The sequence below is a fragment of the Lutra lutra genome, chromosome 2 (genome assembly GCF_902655055.1).
Source record: "Lutra lutra chromosome 2, mLutLut1.2, whole genome shotgun sequence".
In the NCBI taxonomy this organism is placed as follows: Eukaryota; Metazoa; Chordata; class Mammalia; order Carnivora; family Mustelidae; genus Lutra; species Lutra lutra.
The window spans coordinates 77820221-77847344 of NC_062279.1; the positions used below are offsets into that span (position 1 = coordinate 77820221).

At 34.5% G+C, this 27124-nt stretch overlaps 1 protein-coding gene across 4 annotated transcripts in view; it reads left to right on the forward strand.

Moving 5' to 3' along the window:
* Positions 1-26845, forward strand: part of FSTL5 (follistatin like 5) — a 758840-nt gene extending 731995 nt beyond the window's left edge. For all 4 annotated transcript variants that reach the window (XM_047717766.1, XM_047717769.1, XM_047717768.1 and 1 more), the window contains one exon: positions 24302-26845. In XM_047717766.1, coding sequence (XP_047573722.1) covers positions 24302-25004 — 703 coding nt within the window. In that variant the 3' untranslated portion in view covers positions 25005-26845. The remainder of the gene's footprint in view (positions 1-24301) is intronic.
* Positions 26846-27124: the final 279 nt, after the last annotated feature.

Genomic DNA, 27124 nt, shown 5'->3' on the forward strand with positions numbered 1-27124 from the left:
AGACTGTTTTCTTCAGTGTTGCACCGTCTTACATTCCCACCAGGAAGGCATGAGTTCCAATTTTTCCACATCCTCATCAACATTTGTTATTTTTCAGCTCTTTGATGATAGCCATCCTAATGAATATTAAATGGTATTTCATTGTGGGCTGATTTGCAATTCTAATGTCTAATGATATTGAACACCTTTTTAGTGTTTGTTGGTCATTTGTATATCTTCATTGGAGAAATTTCAGTTTAAGTCTTTTGTCCATTTTTTAATTGGGTTGTTTGTCTTTTTTGCTCTTAAATTCTCAGATTTCTCTATTTATTCTGGATACTAGACAACATCAGATATATGATTCACAAAAATTTTCTCTCATACTGTGGGAGGTCTTTTCACTTTTAATGGTATCTTGATGGTGGTCTGTGATACACAATTTTTTTTTTTAGGATTTTATTTATTTGACAGAGAGACCACAAGTAGGCAGAGAGGCAGGCGGGGGAGGGGAGGATGCAGGCTCCCTGCTGAGCAGAGAGCCCAATGCCGGGTTTGATCCCAGGACCCTGGGATCATGACCTGAGCCAAAGGCAGAGGCTTTAACCCACTGAGCCATCCAGGTGCCCCCAATACACAAAATTTTTAATATTGATATAGTCCAAATTATCTTTTTTTTCTCTTGTTAGTCGTACATTTGAGGTCACATCCAAGAATCTATCACTATATCTGAGGTCATGAAGAATTATACCTAAGTTATCTTCTAAGGTTTTTATAGTTACAGATCTTACTTGTTTCTTTATTTCATTTTTAGTTACCTTTTATATATGGCATGAAGAAGGGAACCAACTTCATTCTTTTGTAAGTGGATATGAATTTTTCACAGCACTATTTGTTGAAGAGACTATCCTACCCAATTGAATAGTCTTAGTATCATTGAAAAAAACAAATTTAGCCATAGAAGTATTGCCATAGTTTTTGACTCAGAATACCCTTCTATTGGCTACAACTTTATTATTATGATGAAACTGCACAGTAGTGAATAAAATAGGTATTTAGAAAGTTTTGGAATCAGGAAATCTGAGTCTGACATCTTTGTTTTTCTCTTGCAAGGTTAATTGCCTATTTTGGAAACCTTGCAATCTTACATGAATATTAGGTTTGCCTCTTCCATTCCCGCAAAAAAAAAAAAAAAAAGGCTATTGGGATTTTGCTGGGGATTGCACTGAATCTCTGGATCACTTTGAGGAGTATTGCCATTTTAACAATATGATGTATTTTAGGCTATGTACAAAAATGACTTTCCACTTATTTAACCTTCTATAAAGTCTGTGAGTAATGCTTTGTGGTTTTCAATGTGAAAGTCTTTCAGTGTTGAAACTTTTATTCTTAGACATTTTATTATTATTATGCAATTGTAAATGAAAACAATTAATTCCATTTTCAGATTGTTTATTGCTACCATATAGAATACAACAGAGTGTTGAATGTTGATCTTGTATCCGCAATTTTGCTGAAATTATTAGTATTGATGGTTTGTGTGTGTACGTGTGTGTATTCTTTAGGAATTTTTTACATATAATATCAAGGCATCTTTGAATTAAGATAGTTTTACTTCTTTTCCAATTTGAATGCATTTCATTTTTTCTTTCTTTCTTTCTTTCTTTTTTTTTTTTTTAAAGACTGCCTTATTGTTCTGGCTTGAAAATCCAATATAATGTTGAATAGAAGTGATGAAAGTAGACACCCTTGGGGCATTTGGCTGGCTCCTTAGTTAAGCCTCCAGTTCTTGGTTTTGGCTCAGGTCATGATCTCATGGGTAGTGAGACTGAGCCACATGTTGGACTCCGTGCTCAGTGGGTAGTCTGCTTGAAGATTCTCTCCTTTTGGCCCTCCCAGCTCTTTCTCTCTCTCAAATAAAATAAACCTTTAAAAAGTAGGCATCCTTGTTTTATCCAGGATCTTAGAGGGAATGTTTTGGTGACAATTGGTATGATGTTAGCTTTAGGTTTTTCATAAATATCCTTTATCAAATTAAAAAGATTTCTTTTTCTTACTAATTTGCTAAGTGTTTTTATTAGGAAAGAGTGTTAGATTTTATGAAATTTCTTTTTTCTGTATCAATTTTAATGACCATGACCCCCTTTATTCCATTAATGTAGACAATTATATTGAATGAGTTTTTCATAACAAACTACCCTTTCAGTCTTAAGATTAATTCACCAGCTCATGGTATATAATCCTTTTACTATGCTTATAGATTTGGTTTGGTAGTATTTTATTCAGAATTTTTCCATCTACATTTAAAGAGATATTGCTTTGTAATTTTCTTCTTTCCCTCCCTCCCTCCTTCCCTTCTTCTTGCCCCCTCTCCCTCCCACTTTTCCTTCCCCTTCCTCCCTCCCTCCCTCCCTCCCTTCCTTCCTTCCCCCTTTCTCTCTCTCTCTCTCTATTTCTTTCTTTCCTTTCTTCTTTCTCCTTTCTTTCATATTTTGACCTCAGTACCAGGGTAATGATGGGCTTTAATATGCAAGGTCTTTTAATATGCCTTGTTGATGGAAGAAGTCCACTACTTTTGTGGAAGATCTTTAGGAACATTGGTGTTAATGTTTCCTCAAATATTTAGTAGAATTTACCAATGAAGCCTTTTGGTCCTGGACTTTTCTTTCTTGGGAAGCTTTTAATTACTGATTCAGTCTCTTTACTAGTTATATGTCTGTTTTGATTTTCTGTTTTTCCTTGAGTGAGTTTTGGAACCTGGTGTTTTTTAGGAATTTATCCATTTTATCTAGTTTATCTATGTTATCTAATTTGTTGACCTATAATTGTTCATAGTATCCTTTTTAATTATTTTTAGTTCTGTAAGGTCAGTAGTACCATCTCACTTTCATTATTGATTTAGAATCTAATTATTTTCTTTTTTTCAGTTTACTAAAATATTTGTCACTTTTTATACTTATACTTTTCAAAGAATCAACTTTTTTTGTTAAATATTATTTTGTTGAACAATAGAAAATTGTTTTCATATTCTCTATATCTTCACCTCTCATTGTTATTTACTTCTGTTGGTTTTAGATTTGGTTTGCTCTTTCCATTTTAGTTCTTAAAGATTTTTTTTTTTTATTTGACAGAGAGAGATCACAAGTGGGCAGAGAGGCAGGCAGAGAGAGAGAGAGAGGAGGAAGCAGGCTCCCTGCAGAGCAGAGAGCCCCATGTGGGACTCGATCCCAGGACCCTGAGATCATGACCTGAGCTGAAGGCAGAGGCTTAAGCACTGAGCCACCCAGGTGCCCCGATCCATTTTAGTTCTTAAAGTGCAAAGTTTGGTGATTATTTTGAAATCTTTCTTCTGAAATAAAAAAAAAAAAAAATTGGTAAGATACCAGTAAAAAATTGCAAGAAAATAACCCACTTTTGATACATTTCAGTATCAGTAAACTAGATCATATCTTCTACAATAATTAGTAGGTCTTTAAATTTTTTAAAACTTCCTCAAATTTATTGACTTCTCAATATTTCTTCTTGTTTTTCATACAAAAGTAAATTGCATAAGTTCTGTGAAAAGAGCAAGAAAATCTTCTCATAAAGCTCAAAAACTAGAAAGTTCTATAGAAAAAAATTAATAGTACTTTTTATGATGTTGAGGTGTTTAGAGGATTCAATATTTTGATTGTCATTTATATTTGTTAATTATTAATACTCCTGGGAAATACAAATCATGATTTTGATTTTGTACCTAAGATGGCATATTGAATGGTGTAAGTGGGATTTGATTCTACATCATCAGAGGTCGCTAAAGGAGTTATTGACCATTACAGATTATACAGCAAATATCAGATTAGGCGCAGTCCAAGAATCTAACATAGAAGGGGGAGTACGCAGTGTACCCAAAACCAACACAAGGAGAAAAAGGAGGCTAGGAATAGAGCCAAAGAGAGCTCTAAATTCTTTCTTCACAGAAACAAATCTTGTTAAATCTATCACTCTAAACAAAAGAAGTTAAATAATCCATAGATTCTACGAACACATTCAGAAAAAAAAAAACAAATACAATGTAACATTGTTTCCAAATGTATTGCTCAGTTCCTAATATTTTAAGTGGTATAAAGTTAAGCTCAGCTATGTGGATTCTTCAAGGGAAGAGTCAGTGTAAGGGCCAAATAATTATATTATTGGTAATACAAATTACTAGTGATAATTCAGGCTGTTGTTTAAAACAATAACTTTCATGTGAAATGCTTCTAAAATACATTGATCATTTTGCCCAAAATGTCCTATTTTTTTGTTGTTGTTTTTATTGAAATATTGTGTTATTTTTGCATTGAGTGTGTGTGTGTGCGTGTTTCACTTTCCCCTTCTATCAGGCTGTCTTCAGGAATGTTAGCTTTACCCAGCTCCTTTCAGTAACAGCTCCTTTGTGCTTTTTACCTACTCTTAATTGACTGATGTTTATACAGAGATATGAAAAAGTCACTTTTGAAAATCTGATGACTGAAAAGTAAGAGAAAATCAAAGTTATAATAAATTGAAATTAAATGTAGTAAAATTAGAAAAATACATGTCATTATTGAACTCTAAATTAATTGGCATTAGTTAAGTTTTCTAAAAAGGCAATAACCACCTAATTTCCATCCAGGTGAAATATTACCATTTGTTCATTATTATAAACATTCTAGTTATATGTACATTGCCCTTGCATAGGAATTTCATGACTTAAAACACTGATATTCCTTTTTTTTTAATTTTATTTTTTATAAACATATAATATATTTTTATCCCCAGGGGTACAGGTCTGTGAATCGCCAGGTTTACACACTTCACAGCACTCACCATAGCACATACCCTCCCCAATGTCCATAATCCCACCCCCACTCTCCCAACCCCCCTCCCCCCAGCAACCCTCAGTTTGTTTTGTGAGATTAAGAGTCACTTATGGTTTGTCTCCCTCCCAATCCCATCTTGTTTCATTTACTCTTCTCATACCCCCTTAACCCCCCATGTTGCATCTCCTCTCCCTCATATCAGGGAGATCATATGATAGTTGTCTTTCTCCGATTGGCTTATTTCGCTAAGCATGATACCCTCTAGTTCCATCCACGTCGTTGCAAATGGCAAGATTTCATTTCTTTTGATGGCTGCATAGTATCCCATTGTGTATATATACCACATCTTCTTTATCCATTCGTCTGTTGATGGACATCTAGGTTCTTTCCATAGTTTGGCTATTGTAGACATTGCTCTATAAACATTCGGGAGCACGTGCCCCTTCGGATCACTACGTTTGTATCTTTAGGGTAAATACCCAGCAGTGCAATTGCTGGGTCATAGGGTAGTTCTATTTTCAACATTTTGAGGAACCTCCATGCTGTTTTCCAGAGTGGTTGCACCAGCTTGCATTCCCACCAACAGTGTAGGAGGGTTCCCCTTTCTCTGCATCCTCGCCAGCATCTGTCATTTCCTGACTTGTTGATTTTAGCCATTCTGACTGGTGTGAGGTGATATCTCATTGTGGTTTTGATTTGTATTTCCCTGATGCCAAGTGACGTGGAGCACTTTTTCATGTGTCTGTTGGCCATCTGGATGTCTCCTTTGCAGAAATGTCTGTTCATGTCCTCTGCCCATTTCTTGATTGGATTATTTGTTCTTTGGGTGTTGAGTTTGCTAAGTTCTTTATAGATTTTGGACACTAGCCCTTTCTCTGATATGTCATTTGCAAATATCTTCTCCCATTCTGTCAGTTGTCTTTTGGTTTTGTTCACTGTTTCCTTTGCTGTGCAAAAGCTTTTGATCTTGATAAAATCCCAATAGTTCATTTTTGCCCTTGCTTCCCTTGCCTTTGGCGATGTTCCTAGGAAGATGTTGTTGCGGCTGAGGTCGAAGAGGTTGCTGCCTGTGTTCTCCTCAAGGATTTTGATGGATTCCTTTCTCACATTGAGGTCCTTCATCCATTTTGAGTCTATTTTCGTGTGTGGTGTAAGGAAATGATCCAATTTCATTTTTCTGCATGCTGCTGTCCAATTTTCCCAACACCATTTATTGAAGAGGCTGTCTTTTTTCCATTGGACATTCTTTCCTGCTTTGTCGAAGATTAGTTGCCCATAGAGTTGAGGGTCTATTTCTGGGCTCTCTATTCTGTTCCATTGATCTATGTGTCTGTTTTTGTGCCAGTACCATACTGTCTTGATGATGACAGCTTTGTAATAGAGCTTGAAGTCCGGAATTGTGATGCCACCAACTTTGGCTTTCTTTTTCAATATTCCTTTGGCTATTCGAGGTCTTTTCTGGTTCCATATAAATTTTAGGATTATTTGTTCCATTTCTTTGAAAAAAATGGGTGATACTTTGATAGGAATTGCATTAAATGAAAACACTGATATTCTTACAACTAATTTATTCGTGTAGTTTTCTGGGAAGTAACTGGCATAATCACCATTGTACAAACAGAAATAAAACCAATGATATTATAGTTTTGGGGCAGACTTACAGGCACACTTTGGTTTTTCTATTTCTACTTTCTTCCTCATAAAACTTCACTACATGTTTCTCTGTAGCAACATCGTGTCAATTAAAAGAAGTCACCAGGGAAAGACTACTAAAGTTAATAAGATTAAATTTTCAAACAGAATTGATGAAGGAGTTATACAAATTCAACTACTTCAGACTTGTATTTCTTTACTTCTCTACTATGTATGCTTGGTTCAATCTCTGAAATAAATATGTCCTTTTAGAGATTTGCAATAAAATCACATTCGATTTTAAATTCTGATGTTCGGTCACCAAATTGCATATAATAGACTTAAAATTGGAAAACCTTCCAGTATTACTGAAATGAGAGTTAAGATGATTATCAAAGGTACTATTTTGAATTTAGAAGTTGTAAAAAATACCTAGTTATCCCATGTTAAATATAAAAGTAGATTTTCAGAGACAGAGTAGTTTAGAGAAATATAAAAAATAACTTCTAATTAACATTGTGGAATGATGTCTTCAGAGGAGAACGCTTTCCTGTTTCCAATTTTTCCATTCAGTTATATTCTGCTATATCTTCTGTTAAGATCACAACTGCAAGTATTTTCTCCAGACAAACTTTTAGTTTCATTCTAGCATGCAAATTCTTTGTTAAAATTATAAATCATAACATCTCCCATTGCTCTTCTAATATTCAGCTACTATGTCATTATTATACTATGAATTTATTGTTGCATTATCTCCTTGTGTGATTCAGTATGGGTATTCTTTGCATTTGCACAATTTTTCATTAAATTTAACATCAAAGTATACTCTGGTATTTTCAGAATTTGTTTCAGTATGTCTATTTCTTTGCAGATTAAGTCTTTACATAGATGAATTTTTAGGGAAGCATGAAGCACAGTCTGTTTATTTATTATTTTAATCCCAGTGTACTTGACATACAGTGTTATATTAGTTACAAGTGTACACTATAGTGATCCAACAGTTCCATATATTACTCAGCACTCATCAAGATTAGTGTACTCTTAATCTCTATCACCTATATCACCCATCTCCCACACCCCTCCCCTCTGGTAACCTACATTTGTTCTCTGTAGTTAAAAATCCATTTTTTGGTTTGTCTCTCTCTCTCTCTCTTTTTTTTTAAATTTGTTCATTTATTTTGTTTCTTAAATTCCACATACAAATGAATTCATATTGTATTTGTCTTTCTCTGATTTTGCTTAATATTATGCTCTCTAGATCTGCTCATGTTCTTGCAAATGGCAAGACTTCATTATTTTTTTTAATGTCTGAATCATATCCCATTGTATATATATACCACATCTTCTTTATCCATTCATCTATTGATGGACACATGAGTTGCTTCCATAGTTTGGTTATTGTAAATAATGCTTCAATAAACATAATATCACATAGCTCTTCAAATTCATGTTTGTTTGTTTTTTTAATATTCTTTGGGTAAATACCCAGTAGTGCAATTACTAAACTGTAGAGTAGTTGTTTTTAACTTTGTAATGAACCCCCATAATGTCTTCCAAAGTGGCTGCCTCAGTTTGTATTCCTACCAACAGTGTAAGAGGATTCCTTTTTCTCCATATCCTTATCAATACATCTCCACATCCTTATCAATACAACTATTCATTGAGATTTTAACCATTCTGACAGGTGTGAGGTGATATTTCACTGTAGTTTCGATTCACAGTTCCCTGATAATGACAATTGATGTTGAACATTTTTTCATGTGTCTGTTGGCTTTCTGGATGTCTTCCTTGGAGAGATGCTTATTCATGTCTTCTGCCCATTTTTAATTGGATTATTTGTTTTTTTTGCTGTTGAGTTGTGTAAGTTCTTTATATGTTTCTGATCTTAACCTTTTACCAGATATGTCACTTAGAAATATCTTGTCCCATTCAATAGGTTGTCTTTTAGTTTTGTTGGTTACTTCCTTTGTTGTACAGATCTTTTTATTTTTATGTAGTCCCCAAAATTTATTTTTGCTTGTGTTTCTCTTATCTCAAGAGATGTATCTAGAAAGATGTTGCTATGGCCAATGTCAGATAAATTACTCTTTGTGCTCTCTTCTAGGATTTCTATAGTTTCAGGTCTCACATTTAGGTCTTTAGTGCATTTTGTGTTTATTTATGTGTATGGTATAAGAAAGTGGTCCAGTTTCATTCTTTTTCATGTAGCTGTCCAGTCTTCCCAAAACCATTTGTTGAAGAGACTGTCTTTTTCCCCATTGAATATTCTTGCCTCTTTTGTTGAAAATTAGTTAACTATATATAATGGTGAGTTTGAGGTCTATACTTTGTTTAGACACCTAGTAAATGTATATTCAAGAATGAAATAATGAGCAATTATCATGAGGATGACCTGAGCTTTTTATTTAGACTTCATAAATAGTGTTTTATTTCTGTTAATATATAGAAATAAAAATATATTTGTTATTAGAAAAAATCACTATGTTCATTTACCAAAGATTGCAAACTTAAGTTTCAGTCTCTAAACTTGACCAAAGTCAAACTTTGTGTGTGTTATCTTCAGTGCATTTGTTTATTTTATTTTTAATGGTTTAATCATATAATTCACATAATATTGTGCTCTTTCCATATAACTTTACTGAATAAACATTAATTCTAAATTAGTGTTTTATATTTCCAACATGTGTAGTCTATTGTATCATGTCTTCATCACCATTTAATATTCACTTATGTATGGGCTCTTGGGTTGTTTATATACCTTTACTACTATACATAATAATATTATGAATATATTTATACACAAAATTTTATTCATATTTATTATTATACTCTCAGGATAGTCAATTGGAAAATGAATTACTGCTAAAAAGGTAGAAATATGTGAAAGAACCTTGTTTCTAATTACTAATTATTTTCTATATGCAAGTTACAGTGTTACTAACAAATTTAGTACCAATTTCATGGAATACTTTAACATTATGTATTCCTAATTTATTAAATGAACATGATGTATCACTGTTTTAATTTTGTTTAGTAGAAAAATAATGGGACTGCATGTTTTCTGTATTATTTTGATACATACATGCTCTATTAAAACCATAAAGAGGTTAATATAGTAATATGTACAAATCTCCTTACAGCAAATCTCCTATAAGCACTCAGCACTTTTCTTTTTAGAAGACTAGACATATTGTTGTGTAACCTCCCAGTCCATTTCTTCTAGCAATTACATATAAATGCATTAAATATATAGTATTCTTTTAAATCTGGTATGTAATTCTTTAAACATTAACTGTTTTGGAGATACCAGTAGGTCATTACTAATAACTTATCATTTTTATAGCTGCAGTATGAGATTTCATTTGGCAGATGCTTCATAGTGTATTTAAGTATTCCTTTATTGTTTGATATTTAAATTATTTCTAAATTTCCTACTGTAACCAGTGCTGGAGTGAATATCCTTGTGCATGCTACTTTGTGGTCATTTATGAGCATTTATTAAGAGGAGACACTGAGAGGCATCATTGCTTCCTTAAAGCAGAGTCATATTTTAATTTTAAGAGGTAATTTTAAATTATTCTCTAAAAAGCCCAAGGTAACTATGCTTCCACCAGTAGCATGTGAGAGAACATATTTGATCACATCTTTATCAGTGTTGGGTTTAAACACACTTTATCACTGTAGATAATGTAGATTGCTAAAAATAAATATCACATTCTTTTTTGTTTTAACTTAATTCACCTAATTCTTTATGAAGTTTTGAAAGTTTGATGTTAAAAGGCCATTAATTCTCCCCTCATGTAAGGAATAGCTATTTGGTGACTAATTTTTCTTTTTAATATTTTGCTTTTTCTGATTTTAGTAATTTCTTATACAGTCAGAATATTGACTTTTTCTGTTATATTTGCTCATTTTATAGTTTGCATTAACCATTGTTCGTTCATTTAAAAACTGTAGTCACTTTTATCAAGTTTCACTTCTAGACTTCTAGAATATGGGATCTTGCTTAAAAAGGTATCATCTTCTTCAATATTTAAATATTTGATGCTTGTAATGCTGTTATAATACTTATGTTTAATACTGATCTGTTATTATTTTATCATAATTTCAACCCTTTCATCTCTCTATATACTACTTTGTGTAAAAAATGAGTTATATATACATTTTTCTGACATAGCTGATTATCTCAAAATATTATATAGCTTATATCTTCTCTACAGATTTCAATAACAATCTTTTTTATATTTTTAACTTTCACATATCATATGAGTCTGCTTCTGAAATTTTTATTCTATTCCACCAATATTCTTATGTATTGCTGAAACACCACTGGATCACGGCCAGTATTGAAATGTGTATTTTATTTTATTTTATTTTTTGAAATGTGTATTTTAAAAATAAGAGGAATGTACTAGCCACTACAATGAAAAATATGAAGACAAGTAGGTTAGAAATTGCAAAGGAGAAATAAATTATTCATCTCTAAAAATGCTATAATTGAATATAAGTAACACTAGAATACCAGCTAAAAACATACTAGGAAAATAGAATAATCCAAATGTTAAGGGGGCACAAATACAATATTCAGATATTAATAACTTTATAAATAAAAACACACAGAAGATATAATGGAAAAAAGAATCCATTAATATTAGCAAGCAAAAGGTAAAATATCTATGAATATATCTAAGAACAAATCAATTTTTCTTGGTAAAGCAATTATATGAATCAAATAAGTAAAAATATATATCACATTATTTTTAAAATATTATAACCTGGTTAATATGTAAATGTAATAAACCCCCTCAAATATATCAACATTTCAAAATTAGATAAGCTGATTCTAAAATGTGAGATAAAAGTACTATTCATGTTCTAACTTGATAAACTGATTGAAAAGTTTATGGAACATCACACAAACTCAACAATAGCCAATAAATTTTGAGGAAAAAAATTGTTAGGTTCATTCTCCTGGATATTTATACATATTATATAGGTTCAATGAATAAAATAGTGCAACATGTATCTATGATGAAAGAAATAGAACAACGGACATAGACTAAATGCCAAGTGACATTCCAAGTCAGTAGAAAGTGATGTACTATCCAATAAAATAGGAGCCTAGATATCTATCTTAAGAATAATTTTAAAAAGGGGGGGCACCTGGGTGTCTTAGTAAGTCATGCGTCTACCATGAGCTCAGGTCATGATCCCAGGGTCCTGGGATGGAGCCTCGAATCTGGCTCTTGGCTCAGCAGGAAGGCTGCTTCTCCCTCTCCTTCTATCCCTCTCCCTACTGTGCTCTCTCGCCTGCTCTCTCTCTCTCTCTCTCAAATAAATAAATAAAATCTTTAAAGAAAATAGTTAAAAAAAAACAACAACAGTCGAACCATTACCTTATATGATAGATTGTTATTCTAATGAGTATCAATGTCTGTGGGTAGTTCCCTTGCACTCTGACCACGGGCATGTGATTTCTTTATGTCCATGCAACATAAGCAAACATGAGTCAAGCAGAGACTTGACAAAAGCTTTCCCTATTAGAACTTGGCAGTCACCTGTAAAAGAAATCTTTGAGCGTCCCTGAGGAGAGAAAACCACATGGAGAGAGGAAGGCTCACCCATCCCAGGCTTCCTTGTTGAGTTCAGCCACCAACCAAACCCCAGTTTAATGAGGCCACATGAGTACACATATTAAGGAAGCTGATTAAGTAAAATATAGCAGATCATACAATCAATTTCCGATGAATGACTATAAGTAGTACAGTAAAAATGCACAGAGCAACATGAATATATCTTTTAAAAATGTAGTGTGAAAGAAAAAAAAGACACAATATGAGATACATATCATATATACTGTCATTTGTATGAATGAAAAATGCAAACAAACAAAAATCCTCCCTTTTGCTTACTCTTACATACCTGAGAACACACACAGATTAATAAAAGTAAAAAAAAAATTACCAAATCCAGATAAATTTTTAAAGATATATTGCAAACCCTTAGTCTGTTAAGTAACAATTACTCAAGCACCTTTGCTCTTACCTGAAAAAAAATGCAGAAGCAATGGGAAAATAATAAAACAACCCTGGTATTAATCGTGTGTGTAACTTTTACCACATGATTTCTAACTTAGTTTTGCTAACATAACAAAATTCCACAGACTGGGTGGTTTAAACAACAGAAGTTTCTTTCTCACAGTTTTAGAGTTTGGGATGTCAGGAATCAGAGTGCCAACATGTTTGGATTCTGGTGAGAGTCCTCTTCCTGGATTATGCCTGATTGCTGCCTTAAGCTGTGTCTCTTATGGCAGAGAGAGAGAGAAAAGGGGTGAGAGAGATCATGTCTTCATGTCTCTTCTATCAAGGGCACCAGTTCCATTCAGAAGGGCTCTACCCTCATGACTTAATTCCCTCCCCCAAATTTCCACCTCCAAATAACATCACTTTGGGAATTAGACCTTCAACATAAGAATTTGAGGTGTGGGGGAGACATAATTCAGTCATAGCTCCCCACCCCTAATCACTCAAAATTCATATCTTTCTCACATGAAAAAAACAAACAAACATTTATTTTATCCTAGAGCCCCAAAGGTCTTAACTAGTTCCAGCATCAATTCTAAAGTTGAACATCCAAAATCTTATCTAAATGTCATCTAAATTAGATATGGGAAAGACTCAGGTCTGATTCACACTGAGGCAAAATTCCTTTCTAGCTGTGAACCTATGAAATCAAATATATTATGTGCTTCCAAAATGAAATAGTGGGGCAGGCAGAAGATAGACATCCTACTCCAAAAGGGAGCAATAACAGAGGAAAAAGTAATGATAAGTCTGAAATAAGTCTAAAATCTGGCAAAGCAACCTCCATGAGATTTTAAGGCTTGAGAATAATTCTCTGACTTGAGTTCTGATTTCCAGCCCCACTGCGGTTGTGGTCTTGCCCCTACAGCTCTGCATGGTGCGGGTTTCATTTCCAAGGCTCTGGGTGATATCTCGGCCCTTTTCAAATTGAGACAGCAGCCCTAATAATCACTGAATCACCTTAGAATCATGTTTCCTTTATCTTGAAGAAGAATGCACATTCGTATAGATATAGAGCTGTGTGGTCTTATCCTGTAAAATTCAAGAAGTCCAGCAATCTTCCTTCATTCCATTCTGTCTCTGTCTCCTCCAGTTCAAACTGGCAGTCTCCCTGCTAGGTGGCTGATTAGTTCTGTGGTTCACAACATGCTAATATCCTTATCAAAATTCTGGTCTTCCACACTGGTAATGTTCTTTTCTGAGTATGCATTCCCTCCCTTCTTTTTTGGTATTATAGACAGGCTAAGATCTCTCCAAATCTTTATGTTCTGGTTCCTTTCACGTAACAATTCATCTTTCAATCTATTTCTTTCTGCTTCCATTTTACTAAAAGCAATCAGAAGGAACCAAATCACTTCTTCAACACTTTGCTTTTAAGTCTCAGCTAAATATATAATTTCATCATTCTAATGTTCTACTTTCCACAAAACACCAGAAATATCACAGCTTAACTAAATCCTCTGTTGCTTTATAGTAAAGATATGTCTTTCCTCCAGTTTCTAATAACATATCCCCCATTGACATCTAAGACCTCATCAGAATGTCCTTTACCAGCCACATTTCTACAATCTGTTCATGATTATTTATGTACTCTCTAAGAAGATAAAGGCTTCCTCTCCAGCTCTCTCCTTTCATTTCTGAGCTCTCACCAAGATCACTTTTAGTGACCCCAACCCAATAATATTGGGTTTTTCTAACGTGCACCTCAAAACGCCTCCAGCCCCTATGCCTTATCTGGTTCCAAAGCCTCATCCACACTTTCAGAAACCTGTTGTAACAGCACCTCATTTCTGGTACCAACGATGTTTTAGTCAGTTCAGGCTGCTTTAACAAAATATCACAGACAGGATGGCTTAAACAACAGAAATGTGTTTATCACAGTTCTGGAGGCTAGGAAGTCAGAGATCAGGATGTCAACCTGTTTAGATTCTGGAGAGAGCCTTCCTTCTAGTTTGCAGAATGCCATCATCTTACTCTGTCCTCATGGCAGAGAGAGAGAGAAAGAGAAAGAGAGAGAGAGAGATCATCTCTCTTATGTCTCTTCTTTTAAGGACACTAATCTAACCCATGAAGGCTCACCTCCATAACCTAATTTATTTCCAAAGGCCCCACCTCCAAATGCCATTACAGTGGGATTTGAACTTCAACATATGAATTTGTTGGGGGTTTGTGGGGGTGGGATACAAACATTTAGTACATAGCAATTATTAAAAATATTTTACCAGTAACTAAAGGTAAGAGACATTTTCTGAAACTTTACAGGAAGTAAGAAAATGCTATCACTTTAGGGGGGGAAATAAATCAAGAATGCTTTCTGCAGCTTGGAAAGTTACAAAATTTTCCTTTATCCATTGTCACGTGATCCCATTTAGGAACTAAACATATATGCCACAATCATCACTCCATATAGCTCTGTATCTTCACTGGAATTGAGTTTTTCAAGACTCTGGCCAAGGAAATCTGTGGTTGCTGTTTTGCATTTCTATTCCCAGGTACACATTTCACCCTTCTCCACCTTGCTTTCTATCCCAGAAGGCTGGCTAATAGGGTTTCTGGTTGGTTGGGCCAATGAAAAGCCTGACTGGAGATTGCACGAAGAAGGAACATGAGACCAGAGTGTAGAATACCCCCTACCGGGGCACCTGGGTGGCTCAGTGGGTTCAGTCTCTGCCTTCGGCTCAGGTCATGATCCCAGAGTCCTGGGATCGAGCCCCACGTCGGGCTCTCTGCTCAGCAGGGAGCCTGCTTCCCTTCCTCTCTCTCTGCCTGCCTCTCTGCCTACTTGTGATCTCTGTCTGTCAAATAAATAAATAAAATCTTTAAAAAAAAAAAAAAAGAATACCCCCTACCTTCCCACTCTCTATCCCCTCACTCCCCACCATGTGTGCTGTTTTGTAGGTAACCAGCTGTTTCTTTAGATCGCAGGTAACAAAACACCACAAGACACATCTCTCCACATAACTCCCTCCTACCCAGATAGAGCAGTGACAACAGCTTTATTGTTACTCTCCACATATTACTACATTATCCCTTGTGACCAGTTTCTTTTTCACTGTAAACAGTCTCTTTATCATACCCTCCTTGATTTATTCTAATTGAAATTTATTCCTTCCCTTCTGGGATCCAGACTAATATAAACTCTCTCTTCACGTGAAAGCATAGCATAACTGAAATGTAAATTAGTAGCTGAAACAGAGATGTAGCTACACCCATCCTTCCTCTCATCTTTGAAGAGGCTCCCTAAACACTTTTTGAAAGTCAGGGCATCCAATTATAAGCACTCCTGTGCTTGACTATAATTACCTTAAGGATAGGAGCCATGTATTTCCTTTCCATTTCCTTCATAAGGTTGTACAAAGTGTGCTGAACATAGCAGCTTGTGAATAATATTGAATTGGGTCACACGGTGTCTGGAACCCAACTCATGACAGACCTAGTTCCTTACTGAATTTTTTTTCACCCATCATTTCTGTTTGCCAGGTATGCAATGGTCACTTTGGTGGTTTTTTTTTTTTTTGATTCACAGATTTTGCTCTTGCCTTTGTTTTACCTTCCTTTTGTATTTCCACGTCTGCGCTCACAAATTATTTCCCATTCTTCTAATTACTATCTCCACTTCTACAATGTCATCCCTGTTCCATTTGCCAATTCCTGCATAAACCATGCCCAGCTTAGAAAAATGGGTAAGATCCATGAGGCTCCTATTCTCAGATTTTCATGTGCTTTCCAAAGCCAGGTCAGAAGAGCAAGCAATCTTTTAAAATGCCATCTGAAAATATAGTTGTCAGTTTTTTCTTTCTTTCTTTCTTTCTTTCTTTCTTTCTCTCTCTCTCTCTTTCTTTCTTTCTTCCATTCTTTCTTTCTTTCTTTCTTTTTCTTTCCTTCTTTCTTTCTTTTCTTTTTTTTTCCCTAAGCTCTTAAGTTCTTCAGAAAGAGGTGGAGGATTTTGGTTTTAGAAATATGGTCTGTAGTATATACGTAGTGCATGGAATTCTTAATAAATCTTTTTTTTTTTTTTTAAATGTCCTGGCCACTAGAAGTGATATACCTTTAGGTACTGTATTAATTCTGTTGAGCCATTAGACATCCTGGATATACTATAATTAAATTATGCATTTATGTTTCAATTTGGCCTACAGATCCAAACAATATGATACCAGAGAAGGAGGAAAATAGGGAATTTAGTGTTCAGAAACACAGTCTACTTTTTAAAGAAAAAAATTTCTAAAACTGAAAGTAGGGAAAGTAACGTTAAAATCTTTAATATAGAATTTCTATAATATACTTATAAAAGGCAGGTAAGGGGCATCCTGTGGCTTATTTTAGCTTTTCCAACCTATGTTTTGAAAACAGAGAACTTCAAAGTTGTATGATCTCTCAAATACATCTAAGCATTAGGTCTATTCAGAAACTGTCCTTGCTCTGGTTGTAAATCTTCACTAAATGTGTCAATTCTATTTCTCTGTGTCTCCCATCTCCCGAATATGAATGTGACCACTGTTTATGAACAGGTATGTTTTACTGAGCTATTTATGTGAAGTTCAGATAAAAACTAAATCCTCTGGTACTTGTGTAGGAATAACATTCAATCTTTTCTTACAAGGGTCAGTCTGGGATAATAGAAAACAACTAAATGTAAAGGAATTCATAAACTAGTGAATGATGGCTCATGTCAGATTTATGCTTTGCGTCCACGAAAACTCTCTTTCAGCTGTAACATAATGGTAGATGTCATTTCAACAGCACATTGCATGTGTGAGTTTATATATTAATTATGTGGAGAAGAGGTTATAATTTCAGTTTCTTTTCTGCTAAGTATCTCTTAGCTTCCAATTGGAAAAACGTGATAACTATAATCCAGTTAGAAAAGCAGAGTCTTAATAATCTTGCTCATTATTATTATGAAACACTAAGTACTAGATCATAAGTTTTAGATGTAGATTTTCACAAGTAAAATCCCATTACAAGTAATTCCTAGGGCTGTTGAAGTTATTCTGTCCTGGAATTTCATATTTTCTATTATTAAGACATCAGAAAAGTTTTGGGAAATGCTTTTGTTTTAGGTGTAGATTGCAGCAGTGTTGTTTTTATTACAGGATAGAGTGTCTGAGTAATCCCGTGTTCAGACACCTCCATTATGCAGGGACATAGCTCAGTGGTAGAGCATTTGATGGCACGTACACCCAGTCTTGCATTTACCACTTCCCATTTGCGTCCATCGATATACATAGAAATGCTTGTTTTAAAATTTAAGGAGGTTTAGAAGATGGGGTATGCGGAAAGCTGTCGTGTACGGATGGATCAGGAACACTTCCCAGCTGGTAGTATGGGGGTTGATCTCAGCGGGTAAATACTGAAAGTCGGCAGTAAAGAGAGTTGTTCGGGTGAGAATCTATGAGGACTCTGGGGAAAGACCATACTATATTAAGACTCAGGAGATTAAAAAAAAATTGTTATTGTGCAAATGTTATGAGATTCTTTCACACCAAGCTTTGGAGTATTAACACTGTTGGCACTGATCATGGCAAATTAATACAGGTTATTAATTGCCATTATGGGATTCTTTCAGTAGCATCTCCGAAAGCAGAATTGGGGTAGAATAACATGGCAGATGCTATGGAGTGACAATAACTGGGAAATTGCTCTGAAAGTTTCTCTGTGACCAGACCCATTCAGGAACTGAGCAAGAGATATGGGGAAATCAGTCATTACTCAGATGCAAGGAATGCACGTGGTCTTGTGGGATGTGGTCTTTGAGCAGCTCTTTAATAGACATCATAGTATTTCAGCCATGCTTCTCTCTAAATACCTGTTCTTTTCCCCTCTCTGCCAAATAACTTCTTTTACAAGTCTCTTGAATTGCCATGATATACTCTGATTGCAATTCTCCATGTCGTTAGATATCCATGTCTTAAAGTCTGCCTCAAAATTTCCTGTTACTCTAAGTGAAAATTCTTGAGTAAGACAGGTATCTATTTCAAATCCCATCCTCTGTGCCGAGGTCAAAATCACCCAGCACACCATGCTCACTGCTTCATGCCCTCAGTGAGAACTGACACAGCACCTCTAAAGAAGATGGAGTGAGCTAGACTGCCTTCCTTCTTAAAAATGTGAGAGATTTGTAATTGGGTAAAGGGTGTACTAGCCATAGAACCTGTTGTCAGTAGTGAGAGCAAGAATAAAAATGTAGATTTCTATTACAAGTGTGATATCTGCTGAATTTGCAAGGGGAAAAATCCTGCCACATTGGAGTAACACAATGTGCTTATTTAAAGAAAAAAAAAAGAAACAAAACTGGGAATACTGGCTATACAGAAAAACTGATAATTTGTTTCTGTTCTTCCCATTTATGAATTGTAATAATCTGTAGTCCCATAGGAAATATCATATTGGGTTCATAAGGGGAAAATTATGTTACTTAATGTATAAAGCATAGGCAAGTTCTGTTTATTGATAATGTACTGTTTGCCTGGTAACACACATTTAACTTCTAAAAGTTAAAAAGTTAAAAGTTAACTTCTAAAAGTTCAAGCAAGGTAATGCTTTTGTCCTTTTTCTTCTAACAAAGGAATTTAAACTCATGGAGGTCAAGGACTTTACATAAGGTCAGCTACCTATTATATCGAAAAACTGGAACATGAAACTAAATCACCCTGGGTTGAAAATTTTTATTGCTTCCAAAATAAGAAGTTCCCTTGTATGAATCACTTCAGGACCTTACCTTAAAGTACAAAAGCAGTAATTAAAGTTGAACTTCTTAAAATCTTTATAATAAATTAGATTGATTACACTTCAGAAAAATAAAATAATTTGTAATATGATTATCTGTTTTGTGTGTGTTGAGTTTGAGGAGTTCTTTATAGATCCTGGATATCAATCTTTTGTCTGTACTGTCATTTGCAAATATCTTCTCCCATTCTGTGGGTTGCCTCTTTGTTTTCTTGACTGTTTCCTTTGCTGTGCAGAAGCTTTTGATTTTGATGAAGTCCCAAAAAGTTTATTTTGGCTTTTGTTTCCTTTGCCTTTGGAGACATATCTTGGTTTTTTTTTTAAAGATTTTATTTATTTATTTGACAGACAGAGACCACAAGCAGGTAGAGACAGGCAGAGAGAGAGGAAGAAGCAGGCTCCCTGCTGAGCAGAGAGCCCAATGCAGGGCTCGATCCCAGGACCCCGGGATCATGACCTGAGCCGAAAGCAGAGGCTTTAACCCACTGAGCCACCCAGGAGCCCCTGGAGACATATCTTGAAAGAAGTTGCTGTGGCTGATATTGAAGAGGTTACTGCCTATGTTCTCCTCTAGGATTCTGATGGATTCCTGTCTCATGTTGAGGTTTTTTATCCATTTTGAGTTTATCTTTGTGTACGGTGTAAGAGAATGGTCGAGTTTCATTCTTCTACATACAGCTGCCCAGTTTTCCCAGCACCATTTATTGAAGAGACTGTCTTTTTTCCACTGTATATTTTTTCCTGTTTTGTCGAAGATTAACTGACCATAGAGTTGAGGGTCCATATCTGGGCTCTCTACTCTGTTCTACTGGTCTATGTGTCTGTTTTTATGCCAGTACCATGCTGTCTTGGTGATCACAGCTTTGTAGTAAAGCTTGAAATCAGGTAACGTGATGCCCCGAGTTTTATTTTTGTTTTTCAGCATTTCCTTAGCGATTTGGGGTCTCTTCTGGTTCCATACAAATTTTTGGATTATTTGCTCCAGCTCTTTGAAGAAAAAATGGGCAGAAGATATGAACAGACACTTCTCCAATGAAGACATACAAATGGCTATCAGACACATGAAAAAATGTTCATCATCACTAGCCATCAGGGAGACTCAAATTAAAACCACATTGAGATATTGAGTAAGAATGGCCAAAATTAGCAAGACAGGAAACAACATGTGTTGGAGGAGATGTGGAGAAAGGGGAACCCTCTTACACTGTTGGTGGGAATGCAAGTTGGTGCAGCCTCTTTGGAGAACAGTGTGGAGATTCCTCAAGAAATTAAAAATAGAGCTTCTCTATGACCCTGCTATTGCACTACTGGGTATTTACCCCAAAGATACAGATGTAGTGAAAAGAAGGGCCATCTGTACCCCAATGTTCATAGCAGCAATGGCCACGGTGGCCAAACTGTGGAAAGAACCAAGATGCCCTTCAACGGACGAATGGATAAGGAAGATGTGGTCCATATACACTATGGAGTATTATATCTCCATCAGAAAGGATGAATACCCAACTTTTGTAGCAACATGGACGGGACTGGAAGAGATTATGCTGAGTGAAATAAGTCAAGCAGAGAGAGTCAATTATCAGATGGTTTCACTTATTTGTGGAGCATAACAAATAGCATGGAGGACATGGGGAGTTAGGAGAAGGCAGTTGGGGGAAATTGGAAGAGGAGGTGAACAATGAGAGACTATGGACTCTGAAAAACAATCTGAAGGGTTTGAAGAGGTGGGGGGGTGGAAGGTTGGGGGAACTAGGTGGTGGGTATTAGAGAGGGCACGGACTGCATGGAGCACTGGGGGTGGTACAAAAACAATGAATACTGTTATGCTGAAAATAATTTTAAAAAATGATTAAAAAAAGAAAAAAATAAAAAGGAAGTATCACAAAAAAAATAAAAAAGAAATAATTTGTAAATGAAAAACATTACCCTGATTCTCCTCACCAAGTCCAGCAACAAATCCACACGATGCCGTTACCGAGGGGGTCACACTTTCCTAGCTTTATTCATTTCCTAGTAAAAGCAGTGATTCCAAGAGTAAGTTTTAACTCTCTTTTTCTTACAGTCTGCAACTTCCTATACATATTCTGACAAATATTAGACAAACTATATTAGGCTTAGTCCGGGGCAGGATTTTATTATACTAAGCAGGCATAAAGTTGAGAACTTCGTAAATATTAATCACAGACTAATGAACAGTGGGAGATTTTTGAATATTAATCTGTACTAGGGGGAAATTTTGAATTACAGGTATCACTTCCTACCCAATAAATCAGCAGTGAAAAATTGAAGGCATTCTCGTGCATCTGCTTATGTAGCTAGATCTCTAGTCCTAAAGGAGCATGCAGCATGGATGCCAAAATAGATGTGATTTTATGGCCCCACATGGAGGTTTTACATTTTTAACTGGACCTTCTCTTAAAATTTTAATTACCTTCAAAAGAAGCTGGGTTGTATCACAGAAAACTTGAGTGCATTCTTCAGTATTAGAGTTAAAATAGTTCAAGAGTAGTTAAAGCTTGTCACACTCTCCTTCATTAGCATTCACAAACCATTGCCCAAAGGAACTGGAAGACTCAAGGTTAAAAAAGGAGCTGAAATGCCAAAACTTGATAGGCTTGTTGCTTTTATTAAATGTTACTATTTAATATTACTGCTTTTGTCTCTGGGAACATGTACAATGCGTAACATAAAAGAAAGACAGTATTTTCCATCATTATTCAAAATCTCATAAATCATACCAGATACAATCATATACATACTTCTGTATCCTTAATGATTGTCCATTAATGGAAAAATATCCCTTTACAGTAATCAGAGTTAATTATTTATTAAGACAAGTATGAGAGTGGATAGTGATATCTAGGATTTTATGATATTTTTGAGGTTGACAAAAAATCACGGGCACAGTTTTTGGTTTGAGGGTTTTGTTTTTGTTTTTGTTTTTCTTATTCTCTAATATTCAGGTAGTATTTGAAACCTGTGCTAGGCATTAATATTTTAATAGAAACATGTGGAAGTGATTTTTAATAGTACAAATTCTTCTTCATACCATTATAATAAAATGAAAATGTTATCCTAAATAGGTATGATGGGAGTTGTGACACAAACACAGTTATTAAGGACACAGGAAAAGAGAAAGATCGAGGAAATGAGCGAGAAATGGCGAATGTCATTCTGAAATACACCAGAAATATTATTTTCAAAATGATTACTTTATTCCATCTCCTGTAAATAGAAAAAGCAATAATCACTAAGTTAAATGATAGTATAGTAAGATGCTATAATTAAACATTGATCACTAAGTTTTCCGTTTTTATTACTAAAATTCCCAGAATCATTGAGAGCAGGGAAAGTTATGTTGATCTGATATATTCCCAGTGCCTCATATTCAGTAGTTGTTTGATAAATATTTTTTAAAAAATTTAAAGGAGTAAGTGTACATTGTAGTTTTTCTTTTGTATGGATGTTGTAATCTCTCTAAAGACAACAAATAGTTTTTTCACAAATGTTTAAATTAGCTAAAATTGTAATATGGGTTTTCCCAACTATATGTAATATAATAACATAGAAGCGGTTACAACTTTACATCTATTTGTAAAATTTCTGCGGATGCACTTGTTGCCTTCCACAATTACAGCACAAAGACTGATTTTTTGAGAACATTCATCTTATCCTTTCTATAATTAAAGATGAGTTTATTTGAGGGGCTTGCCATATGCTTATATTTGAAATTTTAAGGAGTTGTTACCCTGAGTTCATTATATTTATGTATTATGTGTAGAAATGGTTATTTTTACATAAATAAAATTTTGTGTGAGGATTAGCATATTAAAAATGAATTGCACAGGTGAAAGTAATTACCTTTAGAGTTTCTGTTTTACTGTGCCACAAGTCATCTTATGTTTAATTTTTTTTCATTTATGAGCACATTCATTATAACAATAGACCCCCCCATTTTTTTATGGAGTCTTTGAAAATACTAGTATGTGTTTTAATCAATATTATTAAGGGAAACAAAAGTAAGTGTCCTTCAAAATTTTATTGGCCAGTATCCATTTTGGATGTAATTTTCTATACTACTATCCATCTCATTTTATCTTATTTAACTTATTTTTCCTAAGAACCCACTGTTGTTATAGGTCATAGTTACAAAATATATTTATATTTGTCACAGGGACTTAAAATAATTTGCAGCTAGAATTCAGGACAAATGCTTTGAAAAGCACAGAAATAATTAAAGAGACTACCAAAACAAATAAGAAATATTTATTTTTAAATAACTTTAACAGAAAAAATCATAAATCTTTAACGTTCATTGTTGTTCAATATACGATAACAAATATAATGCAGGTATATCACTAAAAATGATAATATAAGTATAGCAAGGTTGAAAAATGTAACCTGTATTTAAAACCTAAAAGAGTGTTAAAGTCATAAAAGTAGTTAATCAAGGCAATCTTAAAATCTAATAAATAGAAGTTTAATAGTTCTATACCCCCCCAAAAAAAAACAAAACTAAAAACCACCACCAACAACAAAAACAAAACAAAAAACCCTCAGATAAAAATGAGAAAGATGTGGATAATTGTCTAAGTAGTAATGAGTGTCAGACTTTTCGGATGGTCTTTGGACAAAATAAGAAGTAAATGAAGCAAGTATAATAGATATATATTTATGTCTTTTATTGTTGACTTTAATAGCAGTAAACCATTCTTATTCAATATCAGAAGGATTAGAGACTCACAAAATAATGTTTACCTTTTTATGTATGGTAAAAGTAAAATCTGTTGTTCCAATTAACTTGATATATTGCTTTTAATTATTTTGTTTTCTACACCATGAGTTACAATTGTTTGACTATAATGAAAAAATGACCTAGAGAAAAGAGGTGAAATGAACACAATTTAAAGTTTAATTCTAACACGATGGTGACACAAATTGCTGCATAGCCTGACAATTAATACCTAGACTAGTGATGACCCTTTCTACCTGCCCACAATACATATTTATAGGGGAACCACTCTGTAGTTTCTTGTCTAACTTTGGTTTTCATCTTTTCAGGTTTGGATTTATTCTTCATAAAGATGAAGCTGCACTACAAAAAATTGATCTTGAAACCATGTCATACATCAAGACAATTAACTTGATGGACTATAAGTGCATTCCTCAGTCATTGGCGTATACACATTTGGGAGGATACTACTTTATTGGCTGCAAACCTGACAGCACTGGGGCAATACCACCACAGCTTATGGTGGATGGTGTAACCGACTCAGTCATTGGATTCAATAGTGATGTGACAGGCACTCCCTATGTCTCTCCAGATGGGCACTATCTTGTCAGCATTAATGATGTGAAAGGTCTTGTAAGGGTCCAGTACATTACCATCAGAGGAGAAATACAAGAGGCTTTTGATATTCACACAAATCTGCACATATCTGATCTGGCATTTCAGCCATCCTTTACTGAAGCCCACCAATACAACATCTATGGTAGTTCAAGCACACAGACTGATGTGCTCTTTGTTGAGCTCTCCTCTGGGAAGGTTAAGATGATAAAGAGTCTTAAGGAACCACTCAAGGCAGAAGAATGGCCTTGGAACCAGAAGAACAGGCAAATCCAGGACAGTGGCTTGTTTGGTCAATACCTGATGACACCTTCCAAGGACTCTCTCTTTATACTAGATGGACGACTCAATAAGTTAAACTGTGAGATCACTGAAGTTGAGAAAGGAAATACAGTCATTTGGGTTGGAGATGCCTAGGAGCCCTATTAGATAACTATTGAATAAAGAGTTTTGCAGTGCATTGCACTTAATCCATTGTTTAAATTTACAGCTTAACTTTTCAAGATGATACCCTAGTCAAGCATAAGTTACTTGGTTGGCCAAATAAAATAGATTTTTTTTTTTTTTTTGCAAAGATACACACAATTAGTACTATTGGTTGATTAGAAATACTTAAAACAACATTAAGAACTACATCAATCACAGGAATCAAATCTATAATTACATTTTAAGCTAATAAAATAGAAATTTAAATACATAAAAATAACTGCAGGGAATTTCAGATGACTTTAAGCACTATTTCATTTTGGGGGTGGCTTATCTCTTATTCTTTTCTCTGTCTTTTGGTATGCTTAAACTAGAAATAAAAAGGTATTGTGGAACCTTAAAATTCTTACTTCAAAATATTTTGTCCCATCCACTGTTTATAATCTTTTGTGCCTTGAAGGGAATGTCACAAGAGGAAAAGGTAGGCTAAATGCTGCATTCTGAACTCCCCCATAACTATAAATCTTTGTCATTAAAAGAGAAAAGTTTAACATCTCTTGCACTAAATCCTGTCTTTGACACTATTTTAAACCTCAGCAAAATATCATTTGAAGGCATAAGTTGGCCTTAGGTTGTATACAGGTAACAAACTCTGATACTTAACTGTATGGTCTGCAGCATGCTATGGAAAATGAGGAGGAAGGGAGGAAAAATAATTATGGAAAAATGTTTGCAATGTATTCTCTACTCATTTTGCTTTTAATCATTGGAGTACATTGTATTTTAATGCAAGTTTGTCTCGGATGTCAACTGCTTACAAATGTTTATTAGTAGCAGAATATGTTTCTTTCTTTTCATCTAGTCCAGTGTTGAAACAGCAGGAACTTTCAGTTTTAAAAAAGAAGTATCATTTGTGTCTGCTGAAAGTAAACCAGGTATAGGGAAATTAACATCAGGGAGAAAATACTGTCTAGAGAACTGATAAGTATTAGTGGTTTAGGAGAATTAGTAGCAGAAATTGAGAGTAAGGGATAACTCCACAGTGGTGAGTAAAGAGATAATTTACTCTTGCATTGGCAATTTAAACATAACACATCAAGGAACTTCATTTCTTAAGAATTTTCCTAAATGAGTTCTGCTCAACTCCTGAATAATACTTAAATGACCCTCTCATTAACTGTGCATATGGATTGAAACCTAACTAATTCTCTTATTTGAGACACTGTATAGAAATAAAAATGATTGCTTCTTTTTTTTTTTTTTTGAAAGGCAAATAAAAGGCTAGTAGAATTGGATTAAAACTAGAGAGTTGGTTTATTGAAATAAGCAGATAATTATCTTGGCTTAAAGTAATAGCTTACATGTTTGGAGAATCTTTTTACTTATTTTTTTTTAATTGTTGCTAAAAATGCTAATGGGCTGTTGAAATGACCTCCGTTTACTGAAGGTAATCCAATAAGGTCTTTTTTAAATACAAATTTTACTCAAGTTTAAATTGTATAAAACTGCTTAGAAACCTGAAATTTTATAGTGTGTGTAATATCTTATGTATATATAGCATCCTGAGCTGTGTGATACAGTAGATTTCTTCTTAGCTTAAGGAAACATTATGGGAGGTAGATTTAATAAACTACCAGCTTATGTTTCTACTTATCTGCTTTCCTTTTTAGCAATTTTCTCCCTTGTGAACATGAACCACATAAAGTGTCTAATGATTTAATGTAAGTCCATCTCATACATCCTTCTTTGGTAGCTTACACCATGTGGATGCTCTGTCTGTAGACAATGCTTGATAAAAAGAGAATAAACCTCTTAAATTTTAACCCTTGAGAGTCCAATGTTTTAATGTGCATATCGATGTTTTGTTTTGTTTCCCAGTGCTTCCAACATAGTCTGGTGTTCTGCATTATTTTGAAAGTTGATCTGTTGGGGTAGAGGGCAAGTAAAGTGAGATCAATCAAGGAAAGGTGTTTGTTTTGTCTTTTTATATAAAATATAAATTGTGTTGCAAATAACGATCTCATCAATAATGTAGGTATGTGTAAAAACTGAAGAAAAAACAGGATAGGGGCACCTGGTTGGCTCAGTTGGTTGAGGGTCTGACTGGCTCA